This window comes from Hordeum vulgare, chromosome 2H, assembly GCF_904849725.1.
Source record: "Hordeum vulgare subsp. vulgare chromosome 2H, MorexV3_pseudomolecules_assembly, whole genome shotgun sequence".
In the NCBI taxonomy this organism is placed as follows: domain Eukaryota; kingdom Viridiplantae; phylum Streptophyta; class Magnoliopsida; order Poales; family Poaceae; genus Hordeum; species Hordeum vulgare.
The window spans coordinates 603,843,275-603,866,980 of record NC_058519.1 but is presented as its reverse complement, the minus strand read 5'-3'; the positions used below and the strand labels follow the sequence as shown (position 1 = coordinate 603,866,980).

Sequence of the window (23,706 nt, the reverse complement as noted above, 5' to 3'; positions counted from 1 at the left end):
CTCCGCGTGTGCACTAAAAGTCACATTCGGGGACTTAGCTGTGATCAAGAATCACCTAAGTAATAACTTTCTCCGAGTGTGCACTAAACGTCGCACTCGGGGACTTAGCTGTGATCAAGAATCACCTAAGTACTAACTTTCTCCGAGTGTGCACTAAACGTCGCACTCGGGGACTTAGCTGTGATCAAGAATCACCTAAGTAATAACCTTCTCCGCGTGTGCACTAAACGTTGCACTCGGGGACTTAGCTGTGATCAGGAATCACCTAAGTAATAACTTTCTCCGCGTATGCACTAAGCGTCGCACTCGGAGACTTAGTCGTGATCAAGAATTACCTAAGTAGTAACTTTCTCCGAATGTGCACTAAGCGTCGCACTCGGGGACTTAGCTGTGATCAAGAATCACCTAAGTAGTATCTTTCTCCGAATGTGCACTAAGCGTCGCACTCGGGGACTTAGCTGTGATCAAGAATCACCTAAGTAATAACTTTCTCCGAGTGTGCACTAAGCGTCGCACTCGGGGACTTAGCTGTGATCAAGAATCACCTAAGTAATAACTTCCTCCGAGTGTACACTAAGCGTCACACTCGGGGACTTAGCTGTGATCAAGAATCACCTAAGTAATAACTTCCTCCGAGTGTACACTAAGCGTCGCACTCGAGGACTTAGCTGTGATCAAGAATCACCTAAGTAATAACTCCCTCCGAGTGTGCACCAAACGTCGCACTCGGGGACTTTGCGGTGATCAAGAGTCACCTAAGTAATCACTTTCTTCGAGCATGCACTAAACGTCACACTCGACACAACATTCAAACAGAAGAGTAAACGCTTTGATTCGGATTCCAAAATTCTCGCAAAGATAGCTAACTCGGTGCGGATCAAGCTTACCCGCACCGATTTAAGAATGTGACGGCCAACAGCAGTGGCCAAAGTACCTTACAGATAAACACTCAGCATACCGAGGATAAAGTTTTCTTACGCGTCAGCTGGGCCGGCGCCAGGACTGGAGGGCTCCACGAAGGTGTCCAAGTCGATTCCGTCGGCGATGCGAGTAGCACTCTCAAGGAACGTCTCCATGAAGTCTTCGAATCGAAGCTTCTTCGTGTTGGTGACCTTCAGTGTCTTCAGTTTCTCCTCACGCACCTCCTTGCAATGGACTCGGACCAAGGACAGAGCAACATCTGCACCGCAACGCGCTGCTGATTTCTTCCACGATTGCACTCGGTTCGGAATCTCCTCCAGTCGCGCCATCAGGCTCTCCATCTCCTGCCGCGACTCATCTTCTGGCCAAAGTTCCTTGTCAATTCGGCCGACGACCTCTCTCAGTCAACCGATGAAAGGACCCACTTTGCCTACGCGGATGTGCGCCTGGAGCAGATCCCGATTGGTGTCCTCGCCGACTGGCAAGTTGTCGCGAATGGACCGCTCCACGTCTGCTGCTTCAGCTTCAGCATCAACGCAAAAATCTGCAACAGAAGGGCAAGCATACAATAAACGTCGAGTGTCACGCTCACAGTACAAGCACTCGGCAAAACATAAGACTTACCAGCCAGACGCGTCATCATCTGCCCAGCCCAGTCGCTGACATACTACTCCTGAGCTATGGATCGCTTATTCAGGATGACCATCTGATTCGTGAGAGCAGTCCTCTGTTTCTTCATTTTTTCCACTTCCTCAGTCAACACCTTGTTCGCTTCACGAGCCTCCTACAAGGACTTCTCTCGTCCCTCCAGAGCATCCTTCATGCCGGCCATTGCGAGCATGGCCGCGTCAAGCTCACCAGCGAACTGATTCCTCTCCACCCTGAGAGCCTCATAGGCCGTCCCGATTTCACAAGTTTTCTCCCAACAAGCACCAAGAGACAATCACAAAGTTCAACAATTAAAAGCCTAAGTTCTTCAGACCCCTGCCGACGCAAGCAGTCGACAGCGGTCTCGGGAACTACACCCAGTGGGTTCACTGAGAGTGACCCCACTGGCATGCAGCTCAAGCAGGCCTGCCCTATTGAGATGCATGTTATCACCTACGCCTACGAGGCCAATACTACCCGACCTGAGTACAACTTACTCTCGGAGACTCTTACAGTAAATGCACTCCGAGTGCAACAACTGCTCGCACTCGGTCATATTATTTACAGACACAACCAAAGTAAAGACAATATGTATAAAGACAACTGTCGGTGCAAGCACTCGACAGAAGTCTCGGGGACTACACCCACTGGGTTCACTCAGAGTGAACCCATTGCAAACAACAGCTGCTATTCAAGAACACCCAGTGGGTTACAAGAGAAAAGTAAATACTTACTAGACCACTTACTCGGATATCATCCCGCAGCTCCAAGCTCCGCTGGTACAAGGATGCAGCGGAGTTGTAGGCCCTCTTGGCTTCTCCAGCCATCAGCTCCGCCTGCACCATAGCTCCCTTGGCCGCTCCCATCTGCTCCTCCGGAAGACGCTGGATGCTGAATTCAGCATTCGACGAGCCTGGAATCGTCGGAAGTTCCTGAGGCATCCCAAGGTCCACCCCAGTCGGCTCCTCATCCACCAGCACTGGTTCAGGCTGTGGCAGCGCCTCAGTCGGCAGCACGTCGGCAGCGAGAGCAGCAGCAGGAGGAGCAGCCTCAAGAACAGGCTCCACAGCTGGTTCGGCTCTCCCCTGGTCGCCCTCGTCCAGGCAAATCGCCCCTGACAGGCCGAATGACACAAGGTCTCAGAAAAAGAAAGAAGCAGGACCTATGATAGAATTCGAGACGCAATAGTATAAAACACTCGGCGTCCCTACAACGCACCTGGCTGGGACGAGACGACGTTGTCCGTGTCCATGGGATCATCTTCCTGACGCGCCGGAGAGGTGGCAGAAGTGGCGACTCTGTCGAGCGAAATCCATTCGGCCAGTAAACAGAAGTTCACTCGGATATCAGAAAGAATTGAAAGCTGGATACACTTACGTGGAGGTGACAGGGACAGCAACCCTCATTCGCGGCAGAGCCTTCCGAGGCTTAGGCCCACTCGGTTTGGCCGCCTTAGAAGACTGACCCGCGGGTTCAACGGCGGCATCCCTGGTCCTCTTAGCGCTTCGAACACTCGGGACCACCGGAGCAGTGGGCGGAGCACTCGAAGACGCGGGAGGAGCCGAGGGGACGGCGGGCTCGTGTCGGCGCTTGGTCCGATGCTCTAGTTGCGGAGGCGGCGAGTCCTGCTCTTCGTCTTCTTCCTCCTCCTCGCTGGTCTCCTCCTCCGATTCCCCGCTGTCGGAGACGTACTCGGCGCTCTCCACGCTGCCCTCCTGACTGCCTTCCTCCTCTTCCTCGGCCGGATTCCCATTCGAGACGGGGGAGAACCAGTTGGTCCACGCCTGCATAAATTTCAGTCAGCAACATCGGACATCACACAGAGATTCAAACAAACGACAGGAATTAAGACAGTTCAGTGCACTCGACAAGTGTTACTCACCTGATTCGGTGGAGGATAATCCGCGCTGTAAGGCTTCACTCGCCGAGATCCTTTGGGATTCTCGCAGGGGCCCGTGATTTGGAGCACCCACGAGGTCACCCTCTCCTCAGTCACGCCCACCACGTTGGTCCGAGTGGAGTCTTCGGGCCCCGTGTAATGCCACATGGCATGGTCACGAGCCTGCAGAGGCTGGATACGCCGACCGAGGAAGACCTCCAGCAAGTCTATGCCGGTGACCCCCCTCCTGACGACATCCACGAGTGCCTCAACCAAAGGCTGGATGTCGTTCTTCTCCGCCCTCGAGAGCGCGAGCTGCTTAGGCGGGGCGGGCCGATCTAAACTAAAGGGAGGCAGCCCAGTCGACGCATTCGGACAGGCGATATCCTGGCAGTAGAACCACGTCGACTGCCAGTTCCTGACTGACTCACTTAAATGAAGAGCAGGATAACTACTCCGACTCTTTTTCTGGAAACCTAAGCCCCCGCAGAGCTGGAGGAGATGCGTCTTATCATCCGACTGGCTAAGTCGTTTGATGGTTTGGGATCTGGCGGAAAAGATGTGTTTGAACAAACCCCAATGGGGAGGGCAGCCGATGAAACACTCGCACAAAACTATAAAGGCAGAAAGATGGGCGATGGCATTCGGAGGAAAATGGTGAAGTTGGGCCCCGAAGTGATTCATGATGCCCTTGAAGAAAGGATGCGGGGGCAAAGAAAAACCTCGGTGGACGTGGCTGAGCAGCAAGACGTGCTCCCCCTCCCGAGGCGCTGGCTCGACCTCGTTCTCCGCGGGCAGCCTCCAGGACTTGTGCACTATCATCCCATGCTCCACCAGCTGCAGCAGATCCCCCTCCATCACCGTGGAGGGGAGGAAGTCGCCCTGGATCCACCCCGCCGGCAACGGCCGCTGCCGCCGCTGAGCAGACCCCGCCGTCTTCCCCTTCTTCTTCCTCGCCTCCATTTTGCTGGTCTGACCCTTGGTCATGGCGGCAACTGCGAGTCTTCGGGAGGAAGGGGAAGGGAGGAGTGTAGAAGCGCTAGAGGTGGCGAGAAGGACGGAGCAAGCAAGAGCGAGGGATTCGACGAGCGTAACGAAGAAGCTCGCCGCCGAGATTTAAATAGGGTTCCGACTGGGTCGCTGGCAGGTGGCCCCAAAACCTTATCCTCCCGACCTACCGCAACGAAATTAGTGGAGAGGTTGAAGGCGCGAGAATCGAGGCGCCAGGCGCTACTCGAGCGCGCTGGCGTCATCCCCGCTGAGCGCGCGGAAACCGAAATTTGAGGATCCCGGAAAATCCGCCGCTGTCAATTGACCGGTCGCATCAGAAGATGCCGCCGAAGCACTCGGCTCCCGACAGTCTGTTCCGCGAGTACTTCCACTCGGATCGTCGACCAGAAAAGTCAAAATGGACCGAGGCCAGCAACGCCCAAGCCAAGTCTGTTCCAGTCGGATCCAACTTCGAACATCGCTGCGTCATTCCGACCGCAATCCATTCGGGGACTAATGATGGGGTTATAGTCCTAGGGTAGGGTCATAGGCATGCCCTTTAGGTCCTACCCAAGGACTACCCCTCACAAAGGACTAGACCCTTAGTCAGCTCCGACTGAATTAAGGAATCCCTGTCGTCCAGTCGGTAACATACCCTCGATCATCCAGTCGGCGACTAGCATTCGGAGCATATCAGGCTAACCGACTGTATACCACTCGGTACATCGTAACCCCCCTGGAGGGAAACGGTCGTATGTTTCCAGGTGTATTTATTAGCATTTAGGGCGTACGTTACCTGTAACGTACACATTCAATCGCCACTACTCCACCCCTGTACCGGAACCGTTGTGGAGGGCAGCGCACTCTATATAAGCCACCCTCTCCCACTGGTAAAGGGGTTGGCAACTCATTGTATTCCCTATTCCACTCGACAACAAAGCTCCCTGAGCACCGAGACGTAGGGCTATTACCTCCACCGCAGAGGGGCCCGAACTCATACATCCTCGCCGTAGCTGGGACTCTGCCCATCCTTTCCGTACCCTACACATCTACTGTCAGGCTTATACCCATGACAGCATGTCTCTCTCTCTAGGTGTGCAGCAAGGATGATTGTGACACAACAAAAATAAAAGACTCCTATGATAGAAGACGCTCCAAGCAAAAACACATAACATGTGGTGTATAAAAATATAGCTCCAAGTAACGTTACCGATGGATTGAAGACGAGAGAGGGGATGCCTTCCCGGGGTATCCCCAAGCTTAGGCTTTTACGGCATCCTTGAATCTCTTGGGGTGCCTTGGGCATCCCCAAACTTGATATCTTGCCACTCTTTATCTCTTTGTCCATAAGAACTTCACCCAAAACTTGAAAACTTCGCAACACGAAACTTAAACAGAAACTCGTGATAACATTAGTACAAGAAAACAAACCACCACTTCCTTAGGTACTGTAGCAAACTTAAATTCTACTTGTGCTGATGTTGGGTTACTGTACTTTCAATCTTCCATGGCTAATACCCCCTGATACTATCCATAGTTTCATCAAAATAAGCAACCAACACAACAAAAACAGAATCTGTTAACAGCAGACCAGTGTGTAGAAATCTGTATATTTCGTAGACCTCTGGTACTTCCAAAATTCTGAAAAATTACGAAAGTCTGAATAATTTGCGTATCAATCAGCAGAAAAAAGAATCAACTCAAAAGCTCTTACAGAAAAAAAATGAAAATTCTTTTCGTGAGCATAAAGTTTCTGCCTTTTCCACCATGACCAAACGATCATCCCCAAGACTAATCATAACGGTTTTGCTTGGCACAAACGCAAAAAGAAACACAAAAAACACAATCATAAAAGAATTATGAAAGTGTGGAAAACACAAAACAGAAAGAAAAAGGATAGATTCGTTGGGTTGCCTCCCAACAAGCGCTTTTGTTTAACGCCCTTAGCTAGGCATTCAATGATGCTCTCACAAAAGACAAGAATTGAAGGACAACGAGAGCATCCTAAAGCATGTGAAAACCACATCTAAGTCTAACATACTTCCTGTGCATAGGCATTTTATAGGAAAACAGATTGTCAAGACAACCAATAGTTGCCATATGCAAGGAAGAAGAAATAGACAAGAGCAATCTCAACATCACGAGAGGTGATTTGGTAACATGAAAGTTTCTACCAAAATATTTTCCTCTCTCATAGAAATTACATGTGGGATCATATTCAAATTCAACAATATAACCAGCACCTAAGGCTTTCTTTTCATGATCTACAAGCATGCAAAGTTGACCCTCTTCAAAAATAGTGGGATTATCATCAACTAAAGTCATGACGTCTCCAAACCCACTTTCAGTATTGTTGCAAATATCATATTCATCATGAGGTTTGAATAAATTTTCAAGATCATAAGAAAGATCATCACCCCAATCACGATTATTGCAACAACTAGGGGACATAGCAAAACTAGCATCCCCAAGCTTAGGGTTTTGCATAATTTTAGCATGATTGTCACTAATAGAATTTATAGTGAAACCATTGCAATCATGCTTTTCATCCAAGGAGACCTCGTGAATCACTTCATAAATTTCTTCCTCACAATTTTCAGATTCACGCATCTCATGCAAAACTCCATAAAGATAGTCAACTGCCCTCAACTCACTAGCAATTCGTTCCACATAAGTGGGTCTATTAAAGAGATTAAAAAACGAAGATGCAAGTATATTGAAGGCACATGGCACACAAGCGAACAGAAAGCAAGCGAGAGAAAAAGGGCGAACGAAAAAGGCAAAAGGCAAAAGAAAACGGTCAAAGGAGAAAGGCAAATGAAAACGACAAATGTGAAGTGGGGGAGAGGAAAACGAGAGGCAACTAGCAACAAAAGTAAATGCAAGAGAAGAGTTTGTGAGACCTACGTGGATAGATCTTGATTTCTCCTCCCCGGCAACGGCGCCAGAAATACTTCTGATGTTTGTTGTGTATCCCCGGCAACGGCGCTAGAGATACTTGTGATGTTTGCTGTGTATCCCTTGCAACGGCGCCAGAAATAGTTGTGTCGACGGCACCAGGAATCCTTCAGCTGCGGCTACGCCTTAAGGGACTTCCTAGGCAAGTATGCAAAGGATTTTCCCCATGGCCTTGGAGCCTTACGTTGGTGTTCCCTCGAAGCGGAAAGGGTGATGTAGCACAACGACGGTAAGTATTTCCCTCAGTTTGAGAACCAAGGTATCAATCTGGCGGAAGAGTATCTCAAGATCCCGCACAAACACAAAAGCTTGCACCCAACGCTATGAAGGGGTTGTCAATCCCTTATAGATTGATTGCCAAGTGAGAACTGAAAGCAACAAAGTAACAAAGCAAAGTAAAAGCGGAGGTGTAAACGATGCATGTGAATAGACCCGGGGGCCGTAGTGTTTACTAGTGGCTTCTCTCGTGAAAGCAAGTAGACGATGGGCGAACAAATTACTGTCGAGCAATTAATAGAACCGCGCAAAGTCGTGATGATATCTATGCAATGATTATATCTATAGGCATCACGTCCAAAACAAGTAGACCGATACTTTCTGCATCTACCACTATTACTCCACACGTCGACCGGTATACAGCATGCATCTAGTGCATTAAGTCCATAAGAACAGAGTAACGCCTTAAGCAAGATGACATGATGTAGAGGGATAATCTCAAACCAATGATAAAAACCCCATCTTTTTACCCTTGATGACAACTACTTGATGTGTGCCTTGCTTCCCCTACTGTCACTGGGAAAGGTCACCACATGGTAGAACCCAAAACCAAGCACTTCTCCCATTGCAAGAATGAAAGATCTAGTTGGCCAAACAAAACCCAAGACTCGAAGAGACTTACAAGGATATCAAATCATGCATATAAGAAATCAGCAAAGACTCAAATATATATCATAGATAATCTGATCACAAATCAAAAATTAATCGGATCTCGACAAACACACCGCCAAAGAAGATTACATCGGATAGATCTCCATGAAGATCATGGAGAACTTTGTATTGAAGATCCAAGAGAGATAAGAAGCCATCTAGCTACTAACTACGGACCCGTAGGTGTGAAGTGAACTACTCACGAGTCATTGGAGGGGCGATGATGATGATGAAGAAGCCCTCCAACTCCAAAGTCCCCTCCGGCAGGGCGCTGGGAAGGGTCTCCAGATGAGATCTCGCGGAAATGGAAGCTTGCGGCGGCGGAAAAGTATTTACGAGGCTCCCCTGATTTTTTGCGGAATATTTGGGAATTTATAGGCCAAAGACCTAGGTCATGGGGCGGCCAGGGAGGCCACAAGCCTGCCCACCACCGCCTCCCCCTGGTGGCGTGGTGGGAGCTTGTGGGCTCTCTGGATCCCACCTTGCTTGGCCCAAAAGCCCCCTCATCTTCTTCTGTTCGGGAAAAAATCATTTCAGGGTTTTTCTTCCGTTTGGACTCCGTTCCAAAATCAGATCTGAAGAGAGTCAAAAACACGGAAAAAACAGGAACTGGCACTTGGCACTGAATTAATAAGTTAGTCCCAAAAAAGATATAAAAGGTACATAAAACATCTAAAGAAGACAAGATAACAGCGTGAAACCATAAAAAATTATAGATACGTTTGAGACGTATCAGCGCCACACTACACTGTGTGACGCCTAAGTCGTCGGTGCCACACTCCCCGGCCACCTGGCAGAGTGCCCCCCAGGCAGTGTGACGCCTAAGACTCAGGTGTCGCACCCTGTAAACTGTGGCGCCGAAGGGTTAGGCGCCACGCCGCGACTTATCCACCCACGGGCCAGCCCCCTCCCCCACCCCCTCCTCATTCCCCTCCCTTCACAGCTTTGTGTTCAAGTCGCCCCTTCGTCAAATCCCTCTCCAAATCACCAGATCTGAAGGTTTGGACCGGGCATTTGTTGTCCAATCCCTCCCCTAAGGTAATCCTCCCATCCCCTCATTCTCATCCAAACAAACATCTCTTGTGGTCATTTTATTGCAAATTTGAGGAAACACTAGTTTTTCATGAAATGTGGGATGTATATGATATTGTTGTATTTGTTTGTATGTTAGGATAAGGGGTATGATGGGGTTAGGATTAGGGTTGTTTGTATGTTTGCATTATGGTTGTTTTAGGGTTAGGCTAGGGTTAGTATTAGGGTTGTTTGGATGTTTGCATTATGGTTGTGTTAGGGTTAGGATAGGGTTAGGGTTAGTGTTATGGATGTTTTAAGTTAGGAATAGGGTTTATTTTTAGTAACTAGATATTGTAGTATTTGGATGATTGCTTATAAAAAATATTGTATGTTGTGTTGTTTAGGGATGGGAAGAACATGTGTTTATGTTCATCACGTGGACAAGGATGCCTTTTTAAAAGGCAATATTGATCCGGATCCGGATGAGCTTGACATGGTGTTCGATTTCTGTCCTAGCTATGTTGAATTGTTGAAACAAGTCCGAAAGGATTTGAGTTGGAAGGACCCTAGTGATGTAGTTGAGTTTGATGGTAGGCATAATGTGGGATTCGAAATGCACATTCGTTGGAAGATCATGCGTGTCAGCTCCGAGCAACGTTGGCTTGCATACAAGTATACGGTGGCCGAATCACTAGACAAGGCTCTAGAGTTATTTGCCATCAAAACAAATGTTCCTAACTTGCAGTTCGATTTGAACCGGGTTGCCTCTCCGATTGTTGAAGCTAGTCCTCCACGCATCAACGAAGAGGCCAACATTGAACCTCTTTCAACACAACAATCTTGTATCCAACATGAACCATTGCTAGAGGCTAATGATGAGCACGATGATGATGAGAATGATGGTACTGTTCTTCATGACAACAGCCTTGGTGATTTGGAAAAATATAATTTGCAAGAGACAATGGACCATTCTATTATGTACTCATGTGGCTATGCATCTGAGTCGGACGATGAGGGTCCCGATGAAGAAGTTGATGAGGAAGGGTTCACGGCAAAGGAGGCTGAAGCTTTCATGAAGGTATTAGGGCGGGATCACCGGACACCATTGTTCAAGGATCTTAGCCTTGCGGATGAAGCCATAGTTGACGGAGGCGAAGGCATATTGTTTGGAGTTAGGCCACCTTCTCACCGGGACAAACATGGGAAGAATATTATTTTGCCGGGGTCAAAGTTCCAAACATTCCTTGAACTGAAGTTGTGGTTATATGACTATTCTGTTACGCATTATAGGCCACACAAAGTTGGTCATTCAAACATGAAGCTGCGTTACATGGTTGCATGTGAGGATACAAGGTGTCCTTGGATTGTCCGTGCAAGACCATGGAAAGGAGGGCCAGGATGGAACATTGTCAGTTGTATGCCTCACACGTGTCGAGGCAAGAGGGTTGATGGTAAGCTTTCGTCGCAAAGCCATAGACAACTCACCTCTGAGCTCATCGCTTATAGGTTTTCCAACTCCATCTCCTCTCTTCCTACAATGAGCATAAAAAGCGTACAAGACCTTGTGAAAACCCTCTTTCACTACGAGGTGAAATACGGTAAGGCATGGAAAGCGAAGCAAGCCGCATTCAACAAGTTGTATGGTGATTGGGAGCAAGTATACAATCGACTACCTAGGTTGTTGGGAGCTATTGCCACCACTAACCCGGGCATGGTTCATGTGGTCGAGCCGTATGGGGAGAAAACAAGGATTCTCAATGGAAATAGGGTCCGCGTATTTGGCTGTGCATTTTGGGCATTTGAGCAATGTCTGAGGGCTTTTCAGCACTGTCGGCCGGTCATATCCATCGATGGCAAGTTTTTGACCGGACAATTCAAGGGCACTTTGTTGGTTAAAATAGCAAGTGATGCCAATAACCGGTTGATGCCTTTGGCTTTTGCTTTGGTTGAGGCAGAGAACAATGTTAACTGGGAATGGTTCTTGCATATTTTGAGAACCAAAGTATTACCGTTTGAAAGGGAAATCAATGTCATATCGGATCGCCATCAAGGCATACTTAACGTGATTGACATTGTCATTCCCGGCCATGCTCCTTTGCATCATCGATGGTGCATGAGGCATTTTTGTGCAAACTTCTACTGGGCATGTGGTAGCAAGGAGTTGGCGGATGATCTTCAAGATTATTATCAAGCATTTTCGGACAAACGATTTGCTTGCAAACAAAAAACTTGATGCAGGTGGGCTTGAGTTTCTCAACAGGCACATTCAACTTCGGCCCAAGTGGGCACGAGCTTATGAAGAAAATGGCCGAAGATATGGTCAAATGACAAGTAACATGGCAGAATGCTTCAACCGGGTGCTGAAGGGTGTCCGTGCGTTGCCGGTGATGGCAATAGTTCAATACACATTTGACAAGTTGAGAGCATACTTTCGAAAGTACTCGCAAGAAACGGATTATGAGATTGCGGGAGAGAACAAGAAAAAGTACAATTACCAGTTTCCACCAAAGGTTGACAAATGAATGGTATTTCAATCATGGAAGGCCAGTGCGGCCGAGCCCCAACTGAACTTGTTGTCGAAAACAGTCAATGCCTTCAGCCACATCCATGGAGCATTCTTGCCAATGCCGTCAGTGAATATAGTCCTACAGATCACGTACCACATGTACACGCGAGCATACGTCTGGATCACCTCGTCATTTGCGTCCTGAGGACAATGAGCAAAGTTGGCGGCAATCCAAGTGAAAGGAGCGCCAGCCGGGACTCTATCTTTCTTCCCTCCATCTTCTACCTCCGGCTCTGGAGGTGACATACCAATAAGGGCATCCATTTGGTGCCGCCATCCCTCAGAATCAGTGCTCATACAAAAAGGCTTCTCCTCGATCGGTAGTGCGGTGATCATGGAAACATCTTGAAGAGTCAGTGACATCTCTCCGGTTCGGAGGTGAAAACTATGGGTCTCTGGCCTCCACCGATTAATAAGTGCAGTGATTGCCGCAGCGTTCAGGTTGAGCGTTGACCGACTCACAAGCTGAATGAATGGAAGGAGTCCTTTCATCTTGATATATGGTGTGTACCACTCATCGTACTGCATTATAGTCGATGCTTCGTGAGACTGAATCTTCAAGGGCATAAGCTCCTGCAAACAGATAGGAGTGATATCATTACAGTTTCATCTTATTAAATGGGCCTGGTGTTTAAAATATTATCTACTTACCATATCCTTCTCCGACATCAAATAGGCTCGGTGTTCAACGTCATAGACATCATTCAAAAGCCACACTTTCCTACATATCACAAAAAAATAAACTTATGAATCTACTCATCTTAAAAATAAAATACTCATATGAATCTACTCATCTACTGATCCACTCATCTACTCATCCACCCATCTACTAATCCACTCATCTACATATTACTAAAAAAATACTCATATGAATCTACTCATCTTCAAAAAAATACGCATATTACTCATATCCTCATAAAACCCACGCTATCTACTCATAGGAATAGTCATAGAACACAACTACTCATCTAGGATTAATAAAATAGGACTAACTCCTCATCTACATTTCAAATCCAATCAAAATATGACTCTCAACCTAACTAACCCAAATCTGAAAAATAAGCAATACTATTTGGATAGATAGATGGGAAACAGAAGAGATTACCTCATAGACAAGTTTGGGGGATCAATCCACGGAAGAAATCATCAGATTTGAAGCATTTAGAAGAGGGGATTTGGATGAGGAGAAGAGCCAGCCGCCGGTTTGAAAAACGAATGGGAGGGAAATGAGGAGGGGGTGGGGGAGGGGGCTGGGCCACGAGTGGATAAGCCGGAGTGTGGCGCCTAAGCCTTCGGCGCCACACTTTACAGGGTGCGACACCTGAGGCTTAGGCGTCGCACTGCCTGGGGGATGGGCCCGCTCTACCAGGTGGCCGGGGAGTGTGGCGCCGACGACTTAGGCGTCGCACAATGTAGTGTGGCGCCTAGGTGTCGGGCGCCCCACGAAAGGATCAGACGGGTGAATTTTTTTTGCTTTCGGGTTTACTTCGTGACTTCTTTCGCTTCAGGGGTTATTTTTGTCAATTTTGTCGTGGATCTACCTGAGTTTCAGAGAAAAATAGAGGTAAAAGTGGCCAGTACCTTAATTAAGGAGTAAAATATGACAAGATTTTTAAAATGCAGTGAAGTTGTTACAAGGTTAGACAGTAGGAGGTAAAAGGGGGATTATCGAGAAAAACAAACATGGTGTATGGCAAGAATTGGTTAGCTTTATTTTCATTACATTCTCGCCCACCCGCAAAGTCAAATCAACGCTTAAGGCTGTTCGTAATGGTAGTATCATAAGTAGTATCATGCATGTCAACTAGGCAATTTCAATGAAGTGGCATAGAATTAAATGAAGAAAGAGAGGGTTGAGTATCATATCAAGATACCGTATCATATTAAATGGTGTGCTACTATGTGTCTTGCATGACAATAAATGAACTACTCTATGATACTAACATATGATAATATGCATTACGGATGTGGTATCATAGACTTGTATCATATGGATGATATTATTATATGATACTACCCATTACAACCAAGCCTGCATCTCATGCATGTTTTGTCTTAACATGGAGGACTGAGAAAGGTAAGTTAGGGCGTTAAGCTAGCTAGCTAGTTAAGCTTCTTTAAGATTGCACTAGAAGGTGGTGTTGGCTTCTTTAACGTAGCCAAAATCATCGCTAAGATCCTAGCCATGCGCGTGGCTCCATTCATGAATGTGTTGGTGTCACGAGCTCAAAACACCTTTATCAAGACTAGAAGCATCCACAATAATGTTATGGTTGTGCGGGGATTCATTAGGCGCCTACACCGTAATAATACATCGACCCTACTTCTCAGGTTAGACGTAAAGGAAGCTTTCGATTCGATCCGATGGGAATATTTACTGGACTTATTGCAACACCATGGCTTACCTCCAAATTCGGAGATTGGATTGCGGCTTTATGGACGTCGTGTTCTTCGCGAGTACTTCTAAATGGTGTTCACAATACCCCACAAAACTAGGAAAGGGGCTCCGGCAGGGGGTCCTCTATCCCCTCTACTCTTTGTCATCGCCATCGACCCTCTACAACAACTCCTTGCCAAAGCTACATAACACGGTCCGGTCCATCCCTTGAAAGGTCGGACCACCAATCTCAGAACCTCCCTTTATGCTGACGACGTTATCATATTTGTCGCTCCCATCAAAGAAGACATTGTGGATCTATCTCAAATTTTGGCAAACTTCGGAGAGCTTATGGATTTGGTGGCTAATCCTATTAAAAGTGTTATCGTCCCCATTCATTGCTCCAACCTAGACCTCGACGATATTCTCCATATATTTCTGGGTACCATGGCGGGATTCCCCATGCGTTATTTGGGCCTTCCGCTATCCACAAATCCTCACAACAGGAGCTTGTCAGTTTCTGGTGGACAAAGTGGCGGCCGAGCTCCCCCTTGGTAAGGCAATAACGTCAACTCAGCGGGCTAGTCCGCTCTGGTTAGGTCAGTTTTAAGCTCCCTTGTGATTTATCACATCACCGCTCTCGACGTGTCACCCGGTACCAAACAAAGCATCACCAAGATCCAAGGAGCTTTTCTGCGGGCAGGTACTGGTCAGGGTTCGCGAGGCAAATGCAAGGTGAATTGGCACACGTTCTGTCGTCCTACAAATTTGGGTGGTTTGGGTATCCTGGATATTTACAAGTTTGCCCGGATGTTAAGACTGCGATGGCTATGGTTCGCCTTGGTTGACCCCCAACAGGCATGGATTGGTCTCGGAATACCTTATATCGATGAAGAAAAAAATTATTCTATGTCTTGACGACTATCACTCTGGTGGACGACAAGAGTGCAAGTTTTTGGCACTTACCATGTCTCCTCGGGGAAACCCTATAAACATGGCCCAGGCATCTTCGCCCTTTCAAAGCGTAGCAATGCTTGTGTCACCAAGGCCATGCAGAATAACGATTGAATTACACACATAAACCTACAATATGGCCTTTGTTTGACCCTCATACAACACTTCTTTCAACTATTGTGCAAATGTCAAGTGGTCCAATTTTTTACGGGCATTAATGACACCATCCGATGGAAAGTCATTGCCAATCGATGTTATTCCGCTACCACCACTTACCAGTTGCAATTTGCTGGACTGGTAAAGTCTGAGACACGACGATTAGTTTGGAAGATCCAAGCACTACCCAAGATTAAATTCTTCTCGTGGGTGCAAGTACGGATCTGGACAACTGACAGACTGATTCACGGAGGGTGTCCAAACCGCGGTCTTTGACATCTATAAAAAGGGGAACCGAAAACGGATACTCATCTCATGTTCAAATGTCGTAACATGGCCAGAGTTTGGAATATGGTGTTCAAGTGGTTGGGGATTCACTCACCGACTCCGAGTCGGAGTAACTTTCAGTCAGTCAAGCAATGGTGGTGTTCAAATGATGGCATGGTACAAAACTATAGGAAGGCCAACAACTCGCTAGGTATGCTCATATGTTGGGAGATTTGGAATGAAAGGAATGCTAGGGTGTTTTGTTCCAAAGCTTCCCTTCCTTACATAGTGGTCGCGACGATTACAGATGATGCCAAGACGTGGTTCATCGCGAGGGCTAGATTATTGGGCAATTTAATTTTGGGAGAGTTGCCTCATTTATTTGGACATGTGCGGTCCTGTACTCGCAAAACAATGTCTTACTCATTATTTAATGAGATGAGGCAAAAAAATTGCCTCTGTTTCAAAAAAAAAGTACATGATGTCTAATCTCATAGTCTTATGTATATATACACGAATATCGAAATATGAAGTGTGACAAAAAACATTCAAAATAATGAATGGGAACATGTGTACTGCAACACTGAGACCGGGAGGTCAAAGTCTAGAATGGCCCCGTTGTTGTTTATACTGTGAGTATTATCTTTTGACATGTAACCTGTGAGGAGATGGATAAAAGAGGGAAAAACTCAAAATGGACGAAAGAGCGATTTAGTCTCCTCTTCGTCCTCCGCGACGGGGATCAACGATGGTGTCGGCCTTCCCTGTCCCCTCTCACATACGTCTCCCTTGATTAAGCAGTCCTGGTGACAATGGTGCTGGCACAAGCATTGTCTACACCATAGAGCAGGGGCTCCCCGGCACCCTGGTGGTGCTCATCTATGTGATCGGCGATGACTAGTCGTAAATCGTCACCATGTATGCCTTCTCGATCGATAACTCGAAGCTTGCAAACCTCCACGGCATCGCGGATGTGGTGGATGGTGCAATTCGGTTCATGCCGGTGTGGTGTGGCAGCAGCCAAATCTAGGCCGCGAGATGATGATGGTCTAAGGTGGGAATATGTTCCACCCATCTACTAGTTCCACTTTGGCCTCTCATTGAGTACTAGCTTCCATGACTTTCAAAGGATATCAAGATGGCTAGTGAAACACTACTTCATGTATTGGGGTGAAAACTTTTGTTCTGTCCTTTATAATTGGTTACACTCAACAACGACGAACTTAGTCGTTACCATATTGAAGGCGTTTTCCTAAATGATATGCTGTCATTTAGAGTTGGTTGCAGCAACAAGCATGAAAAATCCTTGTCCTTGCCATCTTAGGTCAACATGGTGAGCATTTATTAAATTTTAAGGTGTTACTGTAGAAAATGTCGATAATTTTAAAGTCATATGGTGAGCATTTATTAAAGTCATATCGCATGATGGTTCTGCCATAGTTACCTATGTTTTCTACTCCATTTGTTGATAATTTTAATGCCGTTGTCTTGCATCTACTTCAGTAAAGAACATTGTGAATTGCGTGCGTCACAATGATGCGGAGGTTACGACCTCCTCTCAGAAATTTAAAAAATACGGTGAAAGGCCCGTACATTATGGAATATCGAATCAGGAACCAGTTCTACAATACTACATTTTAATGACACATGCTCAGATACTATTATATTGATTAACATCATCGACTCTAGAGTCGACATGTATCTGTACTGTATCATGAGAAAAATTCCCACTATATAAGAGTCAACTTTGCCAATAATATCATATATTTCTCATTAGAATATCAGTCGTTTTTTCTCATAATTTCAGGTTCCTCATTGAACACGACTCCGTTTTGTCAAACTGATCGAACATTGTTTTTAGAATCTAAACTGAACATTAGGTGTGATATGTGTGTCATGTAGGGCACTCCATAATTTCTTATGCGCCATGCTGCGCAGCGCACGTCTCCTTAATCAGTGTAAGTACTCCATAATTTCTTATGCACCTTAGTATAGCCTCCTATAAATAACCACCGGTTCAACCACCCATCGATCACACACACTGGCTCAAAGCACACAGCTCCCTCCTCGGCAGCTCACACAAGTAACCACACGCGCGCGCGCATCATGGTGCACTACGATGAGAGTGAGACGGCCGCCAAATGCCACGGCGGCGACGAGGTGGCCGTGACGTTCACGTCCACCGTGGTGCCGGCGCTGCCGCTGCAGGAGCACCGCCTGCCGCTCTCCAACCTCGACCTCATCCTGCCCCCCATCGACGTCAGCGTCTTCTTCTGCTACGCCGCCGGCGACGACTACGCGGCGGGTACTGGTAGCCACCACCCCGCGTCGACCCTGAAGGCGGCGCTGGCCAAGGTGCTGGTGGCGTACTACCCGCTCGCCGGCGAGGTCGTGGCCAACGCCGCGGGGGAGCCGGAGCTGCTGTGCAGCGGCCGCGGCGTGGACTTGGCGGAGGCGGCAGCGGACGGCGTCGAGCTGCGGGAGCTGCGGCTCGGCCTGCCGGACGAGAGCGTTGAGAGGCTGGTGCCCAAAAAGAAGTCCGGGGTCATGAGCGTGCAGGTTCGGATCATTGCCATACATACGTACATGTTTCATGCATCATGTTTGTTTCTTGGTGTACGCACGTCTAGCGTTCGTAATGGGCGCCAGCATCACCTCGCCACGTGGAGCTAGTACCGGGTACTTGTGTTCTGTTGAACCCAGTTTAATCCATTTGCTGGTCAACTGCTTCCATCCTATCTTCCTGACCACAACTGCATCTTTTGTATGACAGCGATTACTAATTGTTGTGTAATCATTGTGGTAATCATATTTTTTTGAACACATCACACAAGCAGACGCTCATACGTATATATACACGCACAATCATTTTTTTAGTGTTTAGAGAGCCATGTATCATGGATGTACTTACACCAACATATACACACATAAACAAAGCGTGCCCTTACAGCTCAATTAGTTATACCCATTCTTATTATCCTTCATAGCCGATTAAGTTATTTTGATTTTCGGCATGTTAATATATATCTTTGGCCGCTACCGAATTTCCAAATAAGTATGTAAGAATTGTGATAGAATATAGGAGTATATGTAAAATCGAACGATATGCTTGGAGGTTTGGAGCAAGACCACATCAAGTGTTACTTTCTAATCCTTGCGGCTCCCAAAATATTATGGTTGTGGGTATTGGCAATGAATCTTTTCAACTTTTTGTTTTATCAATATCTTTAGAAATATTCCCTCCACATGATACGTGTAGACGAACTTTTCTAATTTCAACTCATACTTCCTCTGTCCAAAATTACACCCATTTGAGCCACAAGTATTCCAGACGGAGGAAGTATTTATTCATGATTGTGTAATTTCATCATATGAAACTAATACAATACTACTTAAAATTTAACATGAACAATAACATTTAATTACATAATATATATTTATATATAAATAACCATCGAAGTTGCGTATCGAAGGTCATATCGAGGTCCAAAATGTTTCTATCTATTTAGAACGGAGGGAGTGTTAGATTATGTACTTGAAAATCACACGCCTTAAAAGTTTGTTCACATTATATGAATTTTGTTCAATTTCATATCATTGTAATAAATTTGGTTTTCAAATTGTGTTTTGGAGACTGGTATTATTTACCAGAGATAGTGAGCCCATCCTTTTGTAAATAGACGATGCTTTAGGCACTTGTACGGTCCTTAGTATGCATCTTTGACCATTAACTTTGTGGATACTATGTTAGCGAAAAATAATTACTATTATGAAAATAATTTTGCATGATAGGTCCAGATAATGTTTCACTTTAACAGTTATATAAATATGTCCATATATATTACTCTTAGAGTGAAATATTACCACTTTTATTAATATTCTTGCTCCGTTTTTAAATATAAGTCTTTTTAAAGATTTCATTAACGAACTAGATACGGAGCAAAATGAGTGAATCTACATTCTAAAGTATATTTATATACATCTGCATAGTCTTCTAGTGGAATCTTTAAAGAAGTTATATTTAGAAACGGAGGAAGTATTTCACAGTTTGCTGGTCAACTGCTTTCATCCTATTCACCTACAACTACATCTTGTCTTACCTACTTTGCGTCCCAGCAATTATTGCAGTATTATCACTCACTCACTGTGACACTTCATATTTGACTATCAAGTTACAAGTTGGAGTAGGTTGGATCGAAATAAGTTGGTGTACATTACACTGTCAAATATGCAGTGTCATAGTGAACAACTGTTCAAGTTGAGCATATTTTGACATCACAAAGTCAAACATGTTCACAATAAGCATGTACAACTTGAGCAATAATGCTACTACTCTATTCTACATGTAAAAGTTGGAGTAATTTACATACAATTGCTTAGTTCTGTCTCCCTCCATAATTGATAAAGTTACTTTGACTTTGTGTCTGTTAAACTTATGTAACTTTGACCAGTACTTAATTTCCGAATGATACGTAGGAAATATTATGACAGATCAAACCATAATACTCCTACATTAGTAAATGAAAACCTTTACAAACTACAATCATTAAGTATGATCCTCCGTGAAGTAAAACCTTCTCAGTTTAAGCAGGACTTTTAGGTATTTTGTGAAGTTCATAACAAGGCACCACTCATGCATGCAGGTGACCAAGTTCAAGTGCGGCGGCGCCGTCGTCGGGTGCACCTTCGACCACCGTGTGTGCGACGCCTACTCCTTCAACATGTTCCTCGTCGCGTGGGCCGCCGCAGCCCGGGGCACCTCCATCCCGCCGCCCCCGTCCTTCAACCGTTCTTTCCTCGCGCCGAGCAGCCCGCCTCCGTCGTGCACCGCTGGCACACTGGCAGACCGCCTCTTCGTCCCCGTCAGCCGCGTGCCGCCCCCGCCAGCCACGGCAGCACCACCCACCGCTTGCAACCGCATCTACCACGTGGCCGCTGCCGATGTCGCCGCGCTGCAGGCCTCGGCGGGTCCCGGGCGCACGAAGCTGGAGGCGTTCACGGCCCACCTGTGGCAGCTCTACTCCAGGGCGGCGGCGGCCACCCCGAGGCAGGAATCGTGCTGCATGGGCGTCGTCGTTGACGGGCGCGGCCGCTTGTGCCCCGACGGCGCCATGAGGCCCTACTTCGGGAACGTGCTGACCATCCCCTACGGCATATTCAGCGCCGCCGACCTGCGTGACATGGCGCTCGCCGACGTGGCGGAGGACGTGCACCGGTGGGTGGTGGAGGCGGCGACGGGCGAGCACTTCCAGGGGCTGGTCGACTGGGTGGAGGCGCTGCGGCCCGAGTCCACGCTGGCGAGGGCTTACGTAGGCGGCGGTGACGACGACGGCGGCGAGGGAGAGACGGCTTCGTGCGTGGTGTCGTCGGGGCTGAGGCTCCCGTTCCGTGAGGTCGACTTCGGTTGGGGCCGTCCGGCGTTCGCGTCGTACCACTTCCCGTGGCCCGGCGCCACCGGGTACGTGATGCCGATGCCGAGCGCGCGCGGGGGCGGGGACTGGGTGGTGTACGTCCACGCGGCGCCGGAGGTGGTCAAGGTGATGGAGGAGGAGCCAACCGTGTTCAGGGCCCCGGTGAACAGCGACATATTCGGGTGATGGTGCGCGCCGGCGCCCGGTGGTATGTGGAACTATGGATGCATCTTCAGTTCTTCACGCGTGTGCAATCTAGATGTATGGTTTGTGATTTCCGCTGGCCATTATGTACAGTACAGTGCATGGCTATAGTACCTTTACTTTGTAACGTGCCGTTCAGTAGATGTAACCGAGGCTAACAGCGTGCGTGAAGACCGGTGATGATGCTGTATGCGTATGATGGATGTATCAGTGTTGTTGTGTCGGGACAAAATGGACGAACCAATTGATCAGAATCTAAAAGCCGCTGTTTGGTCTGCTCTAGTAAACCAGTAAAGATCACACTCAATGTCAAACAAGTACAGTCTCCGTTTCAAAATTCTTATCTTATATTTGTTTAAATATAAATGTATCTAAATACTGAAATATGACTAAATATATTTATATCTACATAAATTTAAGACAAATATTACAAGACGGAGGGAGTACAAAGATAGTAGTACTATCAGCCCACCGCCACCCTATGAGCTCGCCAGTGTTATTGCTCATCTGCCGGTGAAGGCGGTGGTGAAACCAAGTCGCCTTGCATCTATGAAAGGGCGGTGGCCCTGAACACAAGGGCAACGTCAACCTCTCCGGTGGAAGGCGTTCTGGTTGTTGGTCGTCCCTAGTGGTCGTGAGGTCGGAACTAGGGCGGTAGAGGCTCTTCGCGACGGGGCCTGTTCTGGCGAACGTGTCAGATCTCGATTTTGTTTCACTCATTGACACTTCTCCTCCCCCTCGCTTGTTCTGCATCCAACCTTCCCTAGGTCGTCAAAGCTGGGCGATGATCTAGAGGGTGTGGTGGTAAAAGGCCACGGACGGGGAAACCCTTGGTTGATGCTGTGTCGATCTCAAGATGTGCGGGTGTTTGTGCTCGTTTCTCCCTTCCGAGGAGATGTTTAATGTCCGCTCCACCTCCATCTTCCCCAATACCTGGGATAAAAATCCTCGCCTATGTAGACTGGGCGCCACGATGTTATGGCGTTTTGAGACTTCTTGAAGGCATCACCTTGGGATGGCTGGGCCAGGGTATGTGGGTGTGTGTTGTGGTGTCGAGTGTTAGTACTGGTTACGTGTCGCCTATGGGGTCGCCGGCAGTGCTGGTGGTCAAGCCATCACCCACACTCTTTTCTGTGGCTCCCTACTCAGTTTCTTCACGAGTTGCTAATTGACGATACATTGTCCTTGTGTTAGGGTGAGGAGAGATAATGACATCCCCTCCGGCAATGGTGTGGTGAGAATGTGGTTTCTCCCTCGGACCGTACCTTAGTTGACTTGGTGGTAGAGCTTGTGCTTCCTTATGTTATTGTGTCTCATCTCTTTGCTTTGTTTGGCGCTTCTCCGCGGCTTCTTCACTCTTCGATATCGATCCTTTTGTTCTACGAGTTCTTCATGTGGCTTGTTCAAGATGCTTTCCTTGATGGCGAATAATCTTGGACCACTTTACTCTATGGTTGTACTAGTTGTTTCCTCGCCTGGAATTCTTTAGCTTCCTTTCAAGCTTGTTTATATTGATTAACAAGATCATTATATCCTAGCCGGTTGATGGTTTAACTAATTTGAAGCTGGGCAAGATGCCTGTTCTATAAACAAAATGAATTCTCGCAGAGTCACTACATGGAAAATGCGTTAGATTTCATGCAATCCACAAAAATAGAAAGAAGAACAAATATTGGTCAAATAAATAAGGACATGATGTTAGACCCATGGTTTGCTCTTTAATAAATCTAAACATATATACTAGAGGATTGAAGATGCAACTACTCATTCTCAAGCCCAATTAAAGATGATGTACCTTTTTCCTTTCAAGAAAGGGTGCATTTATTATCTCACACTACTAGGAGAAAGCTTATAGGTACAAACTTAGCAGTAGCGCACGGCAGGGGCGCATCTATTGGAAATATGCCCTAGAGGCAATAATAAAGTGGTTATTATTATATTTCCTAGTTTGTGATAATCCTTTATTATCCATGCTATAATTGTATTGATTGGAAAAACAAATACATGTGTGGATACATAAACAACACAGTGTCCCTAGTAAGTCTCTATTGGACTAGCTTGTTGATCAAAGATGGTTAAGGTTTCCTAGCCATAGACATGAGTTGTCATTTGATAATGGGATCACATCATTAGGAGAATGATGTGATGGACAAGATACAAACTATAAGCATAGAATTTGATCATATCACTAAGTTTATTTCTATTGCCTTCTCACTGCTAGGAAAAAGCTTATAGATAGAATTTTACTAATAGCGGTGGATACAGTCGATGCGCTACTAGTAAGTACAAGTAGCGTGCATAAAATACGGCGCTACCGCTAAGTGGGCCAAAGGCTGCCCCAGGGTTGGCATACATTAGCAGTGATGGCCCAAAAACAATCCCTACAGCTAATAAGTTATCTGTAGCGCTTGTTTCTGCGGGACCCACTTTGCAG

The 23,706-nt window shown here is 46.8% G+C and overlaps 1 protein-coding gene across 1 annotated transcript; it reads left to right on the top strand.

The window, feature by feature from the left end:
* Positions 1–17,702: 17,702 nt before the first annotated feature.
* LOC123430743 (coniferyl alcohol acyltransferase-like) lies at positions 17,703–21,548 on the top strand. Its single transcript, XM_045114587.1, has 2 exons — positions 17,703–18,216; positions 20,301–21,548. Exons 1-2 carry the CDS (start codon positions 17,764–17,766, stop codon positions 21,252–21,254), a joined length of 1,407 nt encoding a protein of 468 aa, XP_044970522.1. The 5' UTR covers positions 17,703–17,763; the 3' UTR covers positions 21,255–21,548.
* The last annotated feature ends 2,158 nt before the right edge of the window (positions 21,549–23,706 follow it).

What these genes read in the sequence shown, in the direction of transcription:
- LOC123430743 (XM_045114587.1), top strand. Translation starts at nt 17,764, where the DNA reads ATGGTGCACTACGATGAGAGTGAGACGGCCGCCAAATGCCACGGCGGC. An exon ending in CCGGGGTCATGAGCGTGCAG is followed by an intron (nt 18,217 to 20,300) that starts GTTCGGATCATT and finishes TCATGCATGCAG; the next exon opens with GTGACCAAGTTCAAGTGCGG.